Source organism: Elaeis guineensis, chromosome 6 (genome assembly GCF_000442705.2).
Source record: "Elaeis guineensis isolate ETL-2024a chromosome 6, EG11, whole genome shotgun sequence".
In the NCBI taxonomy this organism is placed as follows: Eukaryota; Viridiplantae; Streptophyta; class Magnoliopsida; order Arecales; family Arecaceae; genus Elaeis; species Elaeis guineensis.
This window is the reverse complement of record NC_025998.2, coordinates 4,216,754-4,231,720: the sequence shown is the minus strand read 5'-3', so window position 1 is coordinate 4,231,720 and position 14,967 is coordinate 4,216,754. Positions and strand designations below refer to the sequence as shown.

Genomic DNA, 14,967 nt, shown 5'->3' with positions numbered 1-14,967 from the left:
ATCGAAAAACTGAGACAATCCCCATTCCACGGGATTTAAAACCTTAGAACCTACACAGGAGTCTAGCATCCGACAATTCCTTATAAGGATCTACATGGATTAAGATGAGTTGACTTTCACATCTCTCAAAATTTACAAAACTCATGAAAACATGTTAGATCCTAGCACATGCCTTGTAGTATTCAGCTTTCAAGTCAAAGCACAAAAATGCAACAAGGAATAAATGACATTAAAGTAGATGACTGATAATATCCCTGCAGTCTCTATATTTTGAAAATAATTGCCCTCTTTGTCCAAAGTTTTAATGGACCAAGTATGAATGTTTAAACACAGGAATTGTGTAATAGCTACCTTTATCTGTGCAAAAGAACCAAAAAATCACTGGCAAAATTAACAAACTACATCACAGATAAAATTAAAATAATGCTAAACATGATTTCAAATTCCAAGGGTCATTTTGCGAGATGCCCTCCCAATTTTTGAGATGAGACCATCCTACCATCATCCTAGCCCAATCGGTGCATCCTAGGACATCTCCATCCCAAGTGTTAGAACGGAGCAAGACAAAGACACATCCCATTCCATGAAATATTCAGATAGCCCCGCCTCTAGGATTTTAAACCTTGACGTTAAATAACAGAAGAGACACATATTAACCCCAATAAACTTTGTACCATTTCTTTCCCTGTAAACTGCATACAATGCCCTGATCACTTGTGCACCCTCTAACCTTCAAAATCCACACCCATTCTCATTCTCTGCTGCTAACATTGCTAATAGCCCTTCTCTTTGGACAGGTGCATCAAACTTCTCACATTCTACCATAATGAGTTATGTTTGCATCAAGGTTCATTGCTTCATAATTATCAATTCAGATCCCCTTGATGAATCCCTATCCCCTTCCCATTTGATTGACAGTTTAAAACATTTTCCATCACATCACATCCTTCTGTACAATCTCTATAACCATTCATTTTGAGTGTGAGGAAGAAAAAAATATTTTATCACATTGAAAAGTTTAGCAAAATCAGACCAGCATTGGCAGGGAAAGTTACAAAAGTCTTAACTGATGGCTTGATGGTTGAAATATATCATGCAAAGCAAAAAGCAACTGTTTCTACTAGAAGGGGAAAAAAAGAGGTAGAGACATAAGGGACTTGACTGCAAAAAAAAGTTCTTTTATGTTTTGCAAGCTTTTTTTTTTTTTGACATAAAATTTGATTAAAATTAAAAAGAACTCCAGAATTTTATCTTCAACTTCGTAAATTTTTCAAGCTTTTGCCTTGCATTCTAAGGAAAAAATGCAGAAATTTTAGAAATATAATAATAAGGTGGACTAACATCAAAATGAAGGTGATTATTTTGTTAGAACTACTAAATTGCACCTATCTGCTGCTTTCCTGCTAATAAATTGATCAGGCTATATATTGCAATATCTAGTTAACTAACTTTTATGTCTTATGTCTCATATGATCCTCATGCACATATTTCCACAGATTCTTAGAGCTTTCACATGTTTCAGGATATCAAATTTGCATGCCCAATTTGTGGATATTGTTTTTCTTTCTTTTATATATATATATATAAAAGAAAAGATGCCTCATATCAGCAGATCACTTCTTCATATGACGTATTTCCATGTCCTTGGGAACCTTGGAGGATTACTCCTTGCTGTCTTAAACTATGTAACGTTATTGGAGATCTCCCAGTTGCAAATGCATGAGGTAAGATGAGATAAAGGTGTAGATTAAGGTCAACCATCCATTTGTAAAATTTTTAAGCGAAATCTAGATGAAAATCAGACAATAAGATGTTTAATTTACCAAAATATGACTCAAGGCTCTGGGCATTTAGCATGAGATTTAAGTTATTATATTTTGGGTAAGAAAGGTAAAGAATACAGATAACTGGCTAGCGCAACAGCTAAAAAACACATACACACTGGAAGGCCAAAACTTTATGTTGGTCAAATACACAATAAAAAAACTCAAACATCTAAGAAATTTGCTTTCCAGTACATGTTAAAGAGGAGCAGTCAATGCAAAGGCAGAACAAGATAATTCTCAAGTGACAGAATAAAGTTAATTTAAGGAGCAGACATCTATCTTGCCGCTTGTAAAGTCATCTCACTACAATTCAGTGATGAAAAGGTTAAACAACCATTTTCTAATTTCTGTTATGAATACAGGAAAATAGTTAATTCTGCAAAAGTCATATACCATAGCCTTGTAGAACATGGGCACATGTCACCACCCTTAAAAATTCTTCCACATGGATAGCTAGAGGAGCTGCTCCAGATAAAATAAGCCGTACTCTCCCGCCAAGTCCATCTTTTACCTAAATAGATTAGGGATCCAAAATTACAAAGAAGAGAAGGGGCATAAAAGGACCACCGTGCAGAACATACAGATTTTGAAGTAAATATGCTTCTAATTTTCTTAAATCACCTTATTAAAAACTATTTTATCAAAAATTGCAGCTGCCTCCTCATGCTTACTTCCTTTCGTCATGTTATAAAATTTGCTGCGAAATCCCAACTCGTGCATGAATATTGACGTCAGCAATGAAGAGACAAATTAAGCCGATAAACTTAAAAATGTACAGCACTGACTTGCAGCTTTATGACATGTTACATGTAATAACCTCTCAAGAAACAAATGTCCCATGAAACATAGACCCATTGCCATAAAACAAAGGGGAAAAAGGAGCAAGAAGATACTTGATGCAACAAACTTTGGAGAAATACAGCAGGAAGAAGGTAAAAGTGTGCAATAAAAACATAAAGTGAATGTTATACATATGCATATATCATAATAGAGTAAAATATCATGATTTGGAAACCAGAAATTGAAGAAAACTTACTATTTGTAAGCAAGATTAAATAACATGCTCTTCAGGAAACCTCCTGCAGAAATCTTCGCTTGTAGTCCTGAGAAATGGTACAATAGGATCTCTTACAAGAAGGATGAATATCCATATCTAGAAAATGTAAAGGCAATAGCTACTTAAACTACGTGCCAACACAGAAAAATGGAGAAACCTACTAGAATAAACATGCAATGTTCCCATGACGTTGCTGCAATATGTTGGTTCTGATAGGGGTGAGCAGCTTGAACTAGGAAAGATAAGCAAATCTGGTCTATTACATAAGTAAAGAGCATTATGTTATTGCATGACCCTAAACTTTAATACTTTAATTTTGTGTGCTAACCCTATTAAATCTTGTGGTTTGCGCAAAAACACCTACAATCACCAACTCTCTTAGGCTTGATAAATAGGATCATCACAAGCGAAAGAGTTAACTTATCCTTTTAAATCTCTCTAGCTCCTTATCCTTGGCTATTGGACCGGCCATATATTGGCTGAAGCTGCTGCATGCAGACCCACACCAATGTCCATCAATGGATGATTGACTGGCCACCAAATCAGCAGCCAAGGCCAAATAGATTTGCTTGGCAGGGTTTCAATCTGTGGCCTGGGAAGGTTTAAAATGGTTGTCTTCTCTAGTCTAAGGATTTCACTATTCCAAACACTTAAAAGTACACTTCACTTGAACTACATTTTGACATATAGATTGGTCAAGAAGCCTATGTTACATGGACTTTGATTCATGTGTCAGGTGTGGATTTGAGGCTAAGCATTGTATCCTTTTAAATCTTCTCTTATGGAACCATGTCCTGCAGTCATGCCAATATCCATGTTTAAGTGTCAGGCATGTCAAAATGCACAGGTAACATGGCAAGAAGCTATGGAATATGCATGAGAGTCATATCATTTTATGATAAAAGTTGAAACAAATATTACAATGTGCATAAGAATTTAATTAAGAATATTATTAGGTTAGCACATAGACAAACTGCAACAGGCTCAAATACTTCCAATGCAAATGCTACCTGAATAAATGCGATCCAAGACTCGTGGAACAGCACAGAAGATAGTTGGCTTTAATACCCCAATGTCTTCAACTAACAGTTTGGCATCCTGAAAATAAAACCTGTAACTAAGGTGTTCTAATTAGATAAGAATGATATCTTATGTTAAATGGCTCACCCCACGCCAAAATCCAATTGAGGCCCCATGGAAGATGAACAACTCTTCAATCACTCGGTCAAAGATATGTGCAAGGGGTAGATAAGATAAATAAACATCACGTTCATGCAACTGAAATAATTGCAAAATCAAGCAAGCCAAATTTAGGAGGGAAGAGATGTTAAACCAATAATATATCAAGTACCATAACAGTAACTTGTCAGTAATCGGTAAAAACAAGATATGAAAAAGGCCACCCAGCTTGGGGTTTCACTTGTACAAGGACTTCCACCAAAACAACTTGGTAACAAAAACAAGGAAAAATGGACTTACCTGTTCATTCACACTATAAAGCAGCCTATCAACACCAGCAATAAGAGTCACAATGCTATCATTCGAAATCATCACACCCTTAGGATCACCAGTTGTTCCACTGGTGTACATTATAGTACATATATCAGTTTTCTTCTTCGTTGGAATATCATATTTTTGATTACTTCCCTGTACATAACAACACCAAAGTTTAAAGAAAAAGAAAGAAAGAAATTTCTAGAGTTCCATGATGAATGTCTTCTTGAATAATAGTGAAAAGAACAGACTTCAATAAAACCAAAAAAAAAAAAGTTGATGTACATTTTGGGCAAATGAAACTGGACAGAAAACACAGACAGTTTTGTTTAGCAAGGCGGATCCACTTGTTACACAACACATAAAAAAGGTTAATTGCACATTTCATTTTATATATATCAATACTGCCAAGTGAAACATGAGTATATTTATGATTAGGATGCAACTAGAGTATCCAAAACCAATGGCGGAGATACGCCTGTATTACTACCATGTCCTACATGTTAGAATATGATAAATGATAAAGAAACAAAAGAGGAATGATCCAGAGAATAAGTCATGAGTGTTAATAAGCATCATCTGCAATATACATACCACACAAAATTGTAAACACCAAAAAAATAAAACATTTATTGCCAAAAGAGTCATTAATTTCACATGAGAAGTTAAAAATTGATACAGCACAACACAGCTAAAGGCACATAAATATCAATAGTCATAGTCCAGTGTCTGATATTCATCATGTTTCTTCTTTCTTCCCATCTTTTTTAGAAACATCATGTTCCACCTCCTCGACCAATTTTGTTCAATTTTCTATCTTGCAATGACCAGCTGCTTCTCTAATTCCCTCAAAATCCCCCTAACCAGTTATATTCATTAAATTCTTGATGTTTCCTACAGCATAAGAAGGAAAAAATATGAGCAGTTGCTGAATGTGTCTGAAAATAAAAACATGTACATGAATAGGATTCTCATCCTGTATTTCCTAGCAATAAGTTCTAGTTAAATCTCACTATTCGTAGTTCAGCACTGAGCAACAAATTCTACTGATCATCCTGTTACCTTTGCTTGTCTCTGTCACTCTTTTCACGGCTTTATTATGAATAACCTGTCACCATATTTCAATATAGGTGGAAAAATGTAGTCATTCAGGATTAGATAAGGTTGTTTAATAATGTACTAAGGTTCACTCTAGTCAAACATCATACTGTGACTATCTGTATATAAAAGATTAACAGTCATAAACACATAACTTATATAGAGAAAAAGATATTTTATTCTGACATAAAAAGAAGCCACAGTAATTATCCATTTGATTTTATTCACAAGGAGGTTCTTCCAAAGATTTACTTTTCTGAGTGCTGATTTTTTTTCTTTTAATAGTTAAAGCTATTAGCATGCATACATGTGCAAAAAAATAGCTAAGCTCCTTGTGTAATTTTACATTAGTAACTGGATGCTGAGCAGAATGGCAAGATGGACATATCATAATTGATGCAAATACTAAATATTTCACACAAGAACTAAAAGTAAGGTACTTTCCAGATCCCAAGAATCATTCACAACATGTAAGGAATCTTAACAATGAAAACAGCCTACCAAGAGCAAAAATTCATCCCACGAATATATAGCCAAACCAGACTTTTCAACCTCATCTCTTTGTTCAGGGGTAACCTTGCCAAAACTCACAATTGCTGCAATGTGAAATGATTGTATAAACATAGCATAAAGGAATGCAGAAACCACTAAAGTTGAAATGTAGAGAAATTACAAGAACTTACTTTTTAAGAATTTTGATGAACGAGGAAGGGTTTTCAACACCTGGCAAATTGAATCATTCACCAAAAATTGGTAAAAGAACATCAATATACACTATAAAAATAAAACTGTGCAATATAATAGATAAAATCAAATGCCGGTTTTTTTAACTTCCAGCAAATCCAGTACAAGACAAACCATTGATAAAGTCAAGTTTTCAACAATGTGAATTAATTATTCCCCTACAAATTCCACGAGAACTGTTTTGTAAATGAACAGTGACTGTGAATATGCATCCATAGATATCTTCATTGTTATGATCTAAACCTTTTCAATTTAAATGAGGTTAACTATGAAGAAGAAGTCAATGATGAGGTTCAATCAAAAAATTGAGTAGATTTTAACAACCACTAGCCAGTAAAATGGGGCCAGAATCCTAGCAAAGAAGTTTAGATTAGAGAGGGGTCTGTCATGAAACCTTAGGCACAGGGACACCTACCTTATAAGTCAAAAATTGAGTTTATTCAGCTAGGGTGCAACTCTTTGAAACATCCCAAACTTGGAAAATGTCTAAATGAATAAGGATAATGACAAGGTCAAATATTGGGAATGGTGTTAATGTTGAGAGACATATAAAATGGTCGGTGTCAAACTGAAAACCAATCCCAAATAGAGCACTCAGATACAGGTGGAAGGCTGGTATAGACAATAGTTATGAGACTAGTGTTATTTATATGGATTCAAGGTAAATTACACTGATCATTTTAACCAGAGTTAAAATGCCTTAGGCCAATATGCTTCAAAGTTCAAAGTTATGGACTTCTTTGTACTATTCCAACTTTTTTGTATACAAAATTCTGTGTTACCGAAGTTTAAATAAGAGAAGGGCCTGACATGAAACTTGAGGCAGAGGGAGGCCACAAAACTTGAGTTTACCCAACTAGGGAGCAAATCTTCGAATCATACAAAACTTGGAAAATGTCTAAATAAATAAGGAAGATGACAAGTTTAGATATCGGGAACTGTGTCAATGTTCATACACAGGCAAAATGCTCAGCGTCAAACTGATAACCAGTCCCAAATAGAGCACTCAGATACAGCTGTAAGGGTCATATAGATGATAGTTATGAGACTAGTGATACTTGTATGGATTCAGGGTAAATGAAACTGACAATTTAAACCAGAGTTAAAATGCCTTAGCCCAATATGCTTCCATGTTATGTTAAGGATTTCATTGTACCATTCTGACTATCAGTATGCATATTTTTGTGTTCCCAGAGTAGTTATAATCCAAAATTCCTCAGTCAAAAGAATATTATTATCTAAGTGATGCATGCAAAGCTGACATTTCATAACCAAACTTTGAACATAGGTTACCTCTCCAATCTTTTTCTCTTCTGCAAAAGCAATCCGAACCTCTGCATGACATAAAATGAATTCTACTGCTCCAGCACCTACAGCCAAGACAAGCAACACGAGCTGGTGTACAGCATTAATCACGAAAAGATTGCATGAATTTAGATTCTATAACTAGTTCCCGCCCACTGTCATAATCCAGGGTAAAAGGCACTTAAACTATTGTGACTGGTTAGCATGCATCCTGTCACAAGAAGAAGTGCATGCAACCTCATCACAAAATTGCTGAATCATGTTGGCTGGATGTAATTATGTTTTCAAAATAATTGTTTTAGTATATTAACGAAAAATCAACTAAAGAAAGAGACGGCTACATACCAAGAGTATCATATAAGGGAACACAATAGATCCCATGAGCATTGCAAGCCTGCAGAGGCCATACAGATACATAAGGGAAAAAAAAAAAAGTAATCACTACAACACATGTAAGGAAATAAGGAATATTTCTGTTTACAACAAAAACTACAAAGGGACACAGAATTAATTCATTTGTTGAAATGGCAATTAAAATACTCAAGATTCAATAGAAATATTATTTTTTTTGCAAAATAATGGTTAACGAACATGAAGCCTGATGTTCGGTATTGGTGGTTAAATTAAAAGGATCCAAGGCTTTCTTAAAAAGCTTTAGAATAAGAGGAATGAATGTAAAGTACATTGTACCTCCATACTGATGACCCACTCAGGACAGTTAGAACCATAGATACCACAACGGCCACCCTGTCAAGGAGCAAAAAAAAAAAAAAAGATCAACTGATTAATTCCAGAATTGATCAACACAAACATGTTTTTACTGATATCTTTGACAACTGTTGAAATGAAAGCAAAAAAAAGAAATACCCAGTTAGTCGGTCCACTCCTGGGATTTGCAAAGACTCAGAATTTCACTATTGGACTAAATCAGTGAACTTTAAACATAAAAATAGGTTGACACCACAAAAACTTTAGAACTCAGGAAAAATACAATGCGGGGGGTGTGGACATGAAGATTTAATGACCGGAAAGGGTAGATAACTTTTTCTCAACCATACTATGAACATAATTGAAGTCTCAATATCTCAGATACATAAAGAGGGAATTTCACCAGTATTAATTTATGGCTGAAATTTCACATTAGGTGACAAACAATAATCCCAATATTCCATCACTCTACGTTCCCTGCATACATAACCCCATCCATGTCCCAGATAAATTGGAATATCAAATAACACATAATTCCTTTCCTGAACGGCCAACGGGGAAAGCAGCATGATTTTTGGTCAAGCATGAAAACAAACCAACCCATGTGCTCGTTCAAATCGTTTATGTTTTTAAAAGATCATAATATCTATGTTCTGGACACCTAACTAAACATCCACTGAACTAAACAACATGCATCTTAGTTTTACCTGCTCAACTCCAAGACTCCGTATCGAAGCCCCTACTTTCGTCACGATGTCATATACTTCTTTGTAGGTCATCCAGACATATTTACCGGGCTGAAAAAAAAAAAAGAGGATACAAGGGAATCAATCGAACAAAAAGTCAAAAAGAAATAAATATCGAGCATTAATGATAACATCAAGGGATGACTCACCTTCCCATCAACAATTTCACGACGGCCGAGCATTGGGTTGTCAGGGAACCTCTCGACACTCATACTGAGTCACAGATTGCAACATATTGTTCAGAAAAAGAGGGAAAACAAAGAACGACAAGATTTGACTTGAAAAAATCCTGATCTGATGACCGCAGCATCAACAATTTAAAGAATTTGTTTAATATAAACTGTTTACAAGAAGAACTGCTCAAAAAAGATGGAACCGTTCCAGAGAAACAGAGGAGGAACAAGAAAAAAAACAAGATCCGACAAAAAAATCGACAACAAAAGAAAGAAAACAGAAGAATCGGGGTTCTTGATCAGCAAGATTTATGACCATCGGAGACGAAATTAAGGTAGAGACTTCGAAGGATAAAAGAAAAAAAAAAAAAAAAAAGAATATAAACTACGATAGTTGCTAAAATACCGGAAGACATCCCAGCAACAGTCGAGGCCGGGAACGGGCGGCGGGAAGCCGTCCTTGGCAAAGACGCTCCGGTAGGTAGAGCCAACGGAGGGCCGGCCGTCGGCGGCCTCCCTTCCCTTCTCCACCTCTATAAGATACCTCATCTCCGCCGAGCAACACCTCTTCCCACCTACCGGTATCCAGGAGGACTACGGACCCTCTTGCGCTTATGTATGGGACCTTCTTGCTCTTAAATAAACTGGTGACGCATCCGATGGGAGCACCGACACAGTAGGGTGGGGTACTCTCCACCTCTCTTAACTGCGTTCCCTCGTTCCCCTCCGCCCGCCGTCTTTCTCCGGTTAACGTTTCTCTTGGAGATCAGCGGCTTCGTTGCGCCTTTGGATGGTAATCGGGTGGGTCACGCATCTGGGTAATCGGGTGGGTCACGCATCGGCGGAACATGTGCGGACGCGTGGATGTTCCAGGACTGATGCAGCAAAACAGATCGGGCCACATGAGTACGCCGCGGGCGCATCTTGGGAACACGTGCGGATCCGTGGATGTTTAGGGGAGCGGCAGCAAAAGGGATCGGGCCACGAACGACCCTCTCGGACGGTTCGATGTCACTTCCGGATAGGCGTATAAAATTTGCCTGCGAGCTTTTCAAGACTAGGTACCCGGGATAAGATTTAGAATCAGGTGGTGCCGCTGACCGACCGTCCGCTCGCAGAAAGACGCGCTTCTGTGTTCTAGTTCTGCATCCTGGTTCAGAATGAGACGACATGATGTGACGATATCCTTTGGTCGTTTTGGAGAATGCAAAGCAACGTGCGTATCCTTTCGGGCATAGTCTTCTTTTTGTTGCGCCCGGACAAAAATGGAAAAGGAGTGCATTTGGATCTTGCTCCTACATGCATCTTGGGCCACTCCATACAAATCTTCTCAACTTTCTGAATATTCTATTCTCAAATTAAAGATGATTTTAATCGAAATTAAATAGAGCTAGTTTTCATGAGGGATTTAAAAATTTAAAATTATCCAGTTTCAATGATAATCTTGATGATTTGACGATGCAAACCGCACCTGACATCGAAAATGAAGCCTTAACCGAGGCTCAACATACTTGATATTTGATATTCTTCATATCTTTTATATTTATTGAATTATATTATGAAAATTATGCATGATTTTTTTAATTTAATTATTTATATATCAACATTTTAAAATAAAAAAAAATTAAAAGATTCTTCAGTTTCTGTTTTGGTTTTGCATTTTTTGCCGGTGATAATTATAATTTTTCATTCCAAAAATCATTCAATTTTGATTTCAATTTTTCAATATCCGCACCAATTCCATTTTATTGACATCCCTATGGGCAGAGAGACGCAGAGGTGCTGCGGGTGGCGCCAAGAAATGAGATGGACACGAAAAAATTGCAGATGGTGCCATCAGAGGGGGCAAGCGGCGGCGAGGAGATGAGTAGAAGAGGAGGATGGGGGGCGATGTGCGGCTGTCGGGAGCGTGGGCAATGGGCGACGGCCAAGAGAAGCAACGAAGAAGAAGTAGAAGAAAAATTAAAAAATAGTTAAAATTTATTTTTTAAAAAATAAAATATAAAAAATGATGATAGTGTAATGCCTTAAATATTTTTTATAATAAAATAATATTAATGAAGTACTGTAACAAAACGCCATGATTTATACCACAGACAAGCAAAGGCTGTGGAGGAAGATTGTACATGATTTATACTGCAAACAAAATCCCTCAACAGTAAAAACAACATCGGACATGCATCCCAATCATGGCGAGACGTGATGAAGCTGCAAAAAATGGTTTTTTCAGAGCATCAGTTTTCGGTTGGGCAATGGAACAGAAATATCATTATGGAGGGATAAATGGCACATAGACAGCCCACTATATTCGACATATCCACTAGAATTCTTTCTAAATAACAAACCAGAGGCATCAGTGGAAGCAGTTAGCATGCACCCTGAAAGAAATTTAGGAAATATGGTCATTTCAAGAAGACGTCTCCATTACTTGCTGGATATTCATTTGAATACGAAAAAAGATAAAATTGAGTGGAACTGGGCCACAAACAAGATATTTTCTGTGAAGAATGCCTACCGGTTTTTTTCAAAAGGAGGGATCATTGAACATTTTGCAAAGATTAATTGGAAGTTGCTGCTACGTACCTCTAAAAATTTGAATATTCAATTGGCTAGTGTATCAAAACAAAATATTAACGGCAGACAATCTAACAAAGCAAAAGTGAGAGGAATCTTCGGAGTTCATTCTTTGTAGATGTGGAGAAGAAACGGCAATACATATCTTTGTAGATTGCATCTTTGCCAGGATGGTTTGGAATTTCTTTTGCGACATAGCAGAATTACCAATAACAATTGGCAGCACAGAAGAAGTTTGGGTCCTAAACGAGAAAGGAACACAAGGAATGAAGCAACGAACAGAATGGCCTGGTCTAACTTCTGCAATAATTTGGAATATTTGGTTTGAAAGGAACCGACGAATTTTCAAGAAGGAAGCTAAGGCACCCATTAAGCTCACAGAAGACATCAAAGACACTCTAAAGATGTGGACGGCTATGGAGACATTGAGGGGTAGCAACGTCATCACATACATCACCAATGTGGCTGCAAGGCGATAAGAAGACGTGCAATATCAGATCCTGATATTGAGTGACCGAACATAAACAAAATTAAGAAATTAATTAGAACACTGGTGAATAGATAAACTAAACAGACAAGGTGACACAACAGCAGTATAGAGATTTGAAGGCAAGTTCCAACTGATACTCTCAACTGTGCCCTAACCTTAGTAAAATCTGCTATGCTCCATTATAGATCTGAAAATTATGCCTTCTGTTTTCTGTTTCTGTAAACTTTAAACCATTTCAGGTCTTTCAACAGGGTATCACTGGTGAAACCATCTTTGCTAAAACCAATATCTTTGTACAACTGTTCTACCTATATCAATAAATATAATCAGGGTGAGTCTCCTCCCTTTGCAATCAAAAAATAAGCATATGAAATGTAGACATGAAAAATGAAATCTAACCATAACAGCAACATTAGCTCAATCTCATCGGTAATATTAGCGTCGAAATATGGGTGAAAGTTAAGGAAACTAGTTGTTCAGTATTCCATAGTCCAAACATCAATGAAGATCAAAAGTTATAAAAATAGTAACATTTAAAAAGGACTAAGAAATACCTGTTCAAATAATGAAACCTCTGATATTTATCTATTAAATTTTTTTTGATCCTGAGCATGCTTAAAATGGAGGTCTCTATGTTGACAGAGCCACCGTCTGTCATGTCGCAATAATATAGAGGCCTCCATCTGCTACTTCATGTGCCGAAGTGCATTCATCCATGTGGCATTTTCTGCGTCATCTTTCAGGCTGGGGAGTTTAAGAACAGTAGAGAGACTGACCTTATTCGTTTCTGTGGAAGGATGATATCGGGCCGCATCATTTTCTTCATCGCCCCATAAACAACTAGGCTTACTTCGCATGCAGAAGTACATTCATCCACGTGGCATTCTCGGCATCATCCCTCAAGTTGGGGAGTTCAAGAACAGTAGATACTGACCTTATTCATTCTCATGGAAGGACAATATCAAGCCATGTCGTTTTCTTTGTCACCCCACAAACAACCAGGCAGGAGATTTAGGGTTTCAGCATGGCTTGGAATGATCTAGGGGCTTTCAAGGCGATCGAGGGCATCTAGATCGATTCAGTGCTTCCCTTGATCTTTGGAGCCAGAATAGGGCATTTTCTTTGAGATTTTTTCTTTTTGCGTTTGATCGATAGTTCTATCTCAGAATTTGATGCATCCCGGAGGATCTTGGTGATCTACCAACCTCAAGAAATCTAATGTGTTGCGGCAGAAATTTGTTCTAGATCAGGTTGGCGGGAGCTGGGCGGCGACTGCAATTCAGTGACGGCAGGACTTGTAAGATAAGTCTCTAATTAAAGTTGGCTCTAGTAGAGATCCTCCGATGCTCAAATCAGATCGTTGGAATAGATGGAAAGGGGTGAGCATTTTGTGAGAGAAGTTTTTCCATGCCTTGGGGGTTCCCTGTGGATCTCTTTATAGGCAGAAGCTGAGGTGCCATGAGGAGGAGAAGAATCAAGTGGTTAGCCTTGTCTTATTGAGCATGATATACTTATAATCTTTTATCTTATCTGGAGAGATAGTTTGTTATTTTCTCTGGCCGGCAAATATCATATCAGGTTGGATCGGTGATCATCAAAGTCGAATCAGGCTCATCTTTCCTGCGCATCGGCTTTATTCGAGGAAAGAATTTTCCTATCCATAGCACAATGGTTTTTGTAGAGTTCCGTAGGTGATTTGATGATTGGCATCATTGAAAGGGTTCAGTAGATTGTGAATTTGCTGAAATTTCGCCTTTGCTCAGGGCCGTAAATGATGCTGAGAAAGTTCTTGGAGCGGAGAAGAAGTTTTGGAGATTGAGTTGGCTGGAGATTTGATAATATTTGATGCGTCTAGTGATGTTCTTTGATCCATTTTGATCCATCCGGGCCTGCTGGAAATTTTACCAATTTGGAGGAAAAAAAAAATTTTTTTTCCTCCATGGAGTTGTGTAGTCGTGGTCTTGGTGGAAAATTTTGTCCTTTGTCTTGATTTTAAAAGGGGGTTAAGGATGGTGAGTGTCCGTCTTTTTCTACGTCGAAAACACTCGTGGCCTGCAGAGGAATATGTTAGCAGACCCACATTGCAGTTGGTGAGTCCCTTTCTTCTTTTTTCGGTAAGAGGTGAGTCCCTATCTTTGGTATCTGAATTTTAGAAGGGTCTTGGTGAACGAATAACCTTGTGCTTCAGTTCAGTTACTTTGGATCAGTTGTACCTTGATTAAATGATCCATGGACTTATAACTATTTTATGTTGACTATGTTATTAGTTTTTTAGAATTTAATAATATAGTCGCTTGTGTTGGTTAACGCATTGCTTGGGATTTTGTAGTCTGTTGTTTGTGAGCTGGATGGGTGCTGGGTTATTCTTTTTGGTTCTACCCAACTATATCAATGCTTTATTTTTCCTATTTTTTACTCCATACACGATAGTAGTTGGACTTTGATGGAGGTGCGCCACCAGAGCAGGCATAGAGGAGGAGGAGCCTAAATAGTCATGCTAACATCTGAAGGAATTCAGTGAGACATTTATGGAGGCAATTAGAAAGGTTGGTGGTTGGCTATTATCTATACAGTTTTTGGTTAACCTGCTGCGCTCACAGATTGCTAATTGTTTATGAACTTCTTTATTGCACTGATTAATTTGTTGTTGATGGGTTATTGGGCCTCAAATGCACCTTGGTGAATTTTAGATTTCTCCGTTATAATAACGGCTGCAACAAATTAACAGAGACAAACATACTAATTTAGTTTA

General features: G+C 37.2%; 1 protein-coding gene across 3 annotated transcripts; it reads right to left on the bottom strand.

Moving 5' to 3' along the window:
- Positions 1 to 1,768: 1,768 nt before the first annotated feature.
- On the bottom strand, positions 1,769 to 9,935 carry LOC105047578 (long chain acyl-CoA synthetase 4). 3 transcript variants are annotated; one of them, XM_010926555.3, is made up of 14 exons: positions 9,558 to 9,934; positions 9,128 to 9,191; positions 8,940 to 9,029; positions 8,215 to 8,271; positions 7,870 to 7,918; positions 7,513 to 7,589; positions 6,159 to 6,198; positions 5,977 to 6,071; positions 4,363 to 4,530; positions 4,051 to 4,161; positions 3,894 to 3,981; positions 2,863 to 2,929; positions 2,448 to 2,523; positions 1,769 to 2,337 (listed from the first exon to the last, which is right to left on the bottom strand). In XM_010926555.3, the coding sequence occupies exons 1-14, from the start codon at positions 9,698 to 9,700 to the stop codon at positions 2,212 to 2,214; spliced, it is 1,251 nt and encodes a 416-aa protein (XP_010924857.3). In that variant the 5' UTR covers positions 9,701 to 9,934; the 3' UTR covers positions 1,769 to 2,211. The 3 variants fall into 3 exon arrangements, with proteins under 3 accessions (XP_010924857.3, XP_073115060.1, XP_073115061.1); XM_073258959.1 differs by lacking the exon at positions 2,448 to 2,523 and having other exon boundaries at positions 2,220 to 2,337; positions 9,558 to 9,935; XM_073258960.1 differs by lacking the exons at positions 1,769 to 2,337; positions 2,448 to 2,523 and having other exon boundaries at positions 2,862 to 2,929; positions 9,558 to 9,935.
- Between the last annotated feature and the right edge of the window lie 5,032 nt (positions 9,936 to 14,967).

Bases quoted from the DNA above. Each gene is read 5' to 3' on its own strand.
- LOC105047578 (XM_010926555.3), bottom strand. From the start codon at position 9,700: ATGAGGTATCTTATAGAGGTGGAGAAGGGAAGGGAGGCCGCCGACGGC. The intron at 4,162-4,362 runs GTAAGTCCATTT...CAATTATTTCAG, and splicing joins TTTATAGTGTGAATGAACAG to TTGCATGAACGTGATGTTTA. The intron at 2,338-2,447 runs GTGATTTAAGAA...TAATCTATTTAG, and splicing joins ATAAAATAGTTTTTAATAAG to GTAAAAGATGGACTTGGCGG.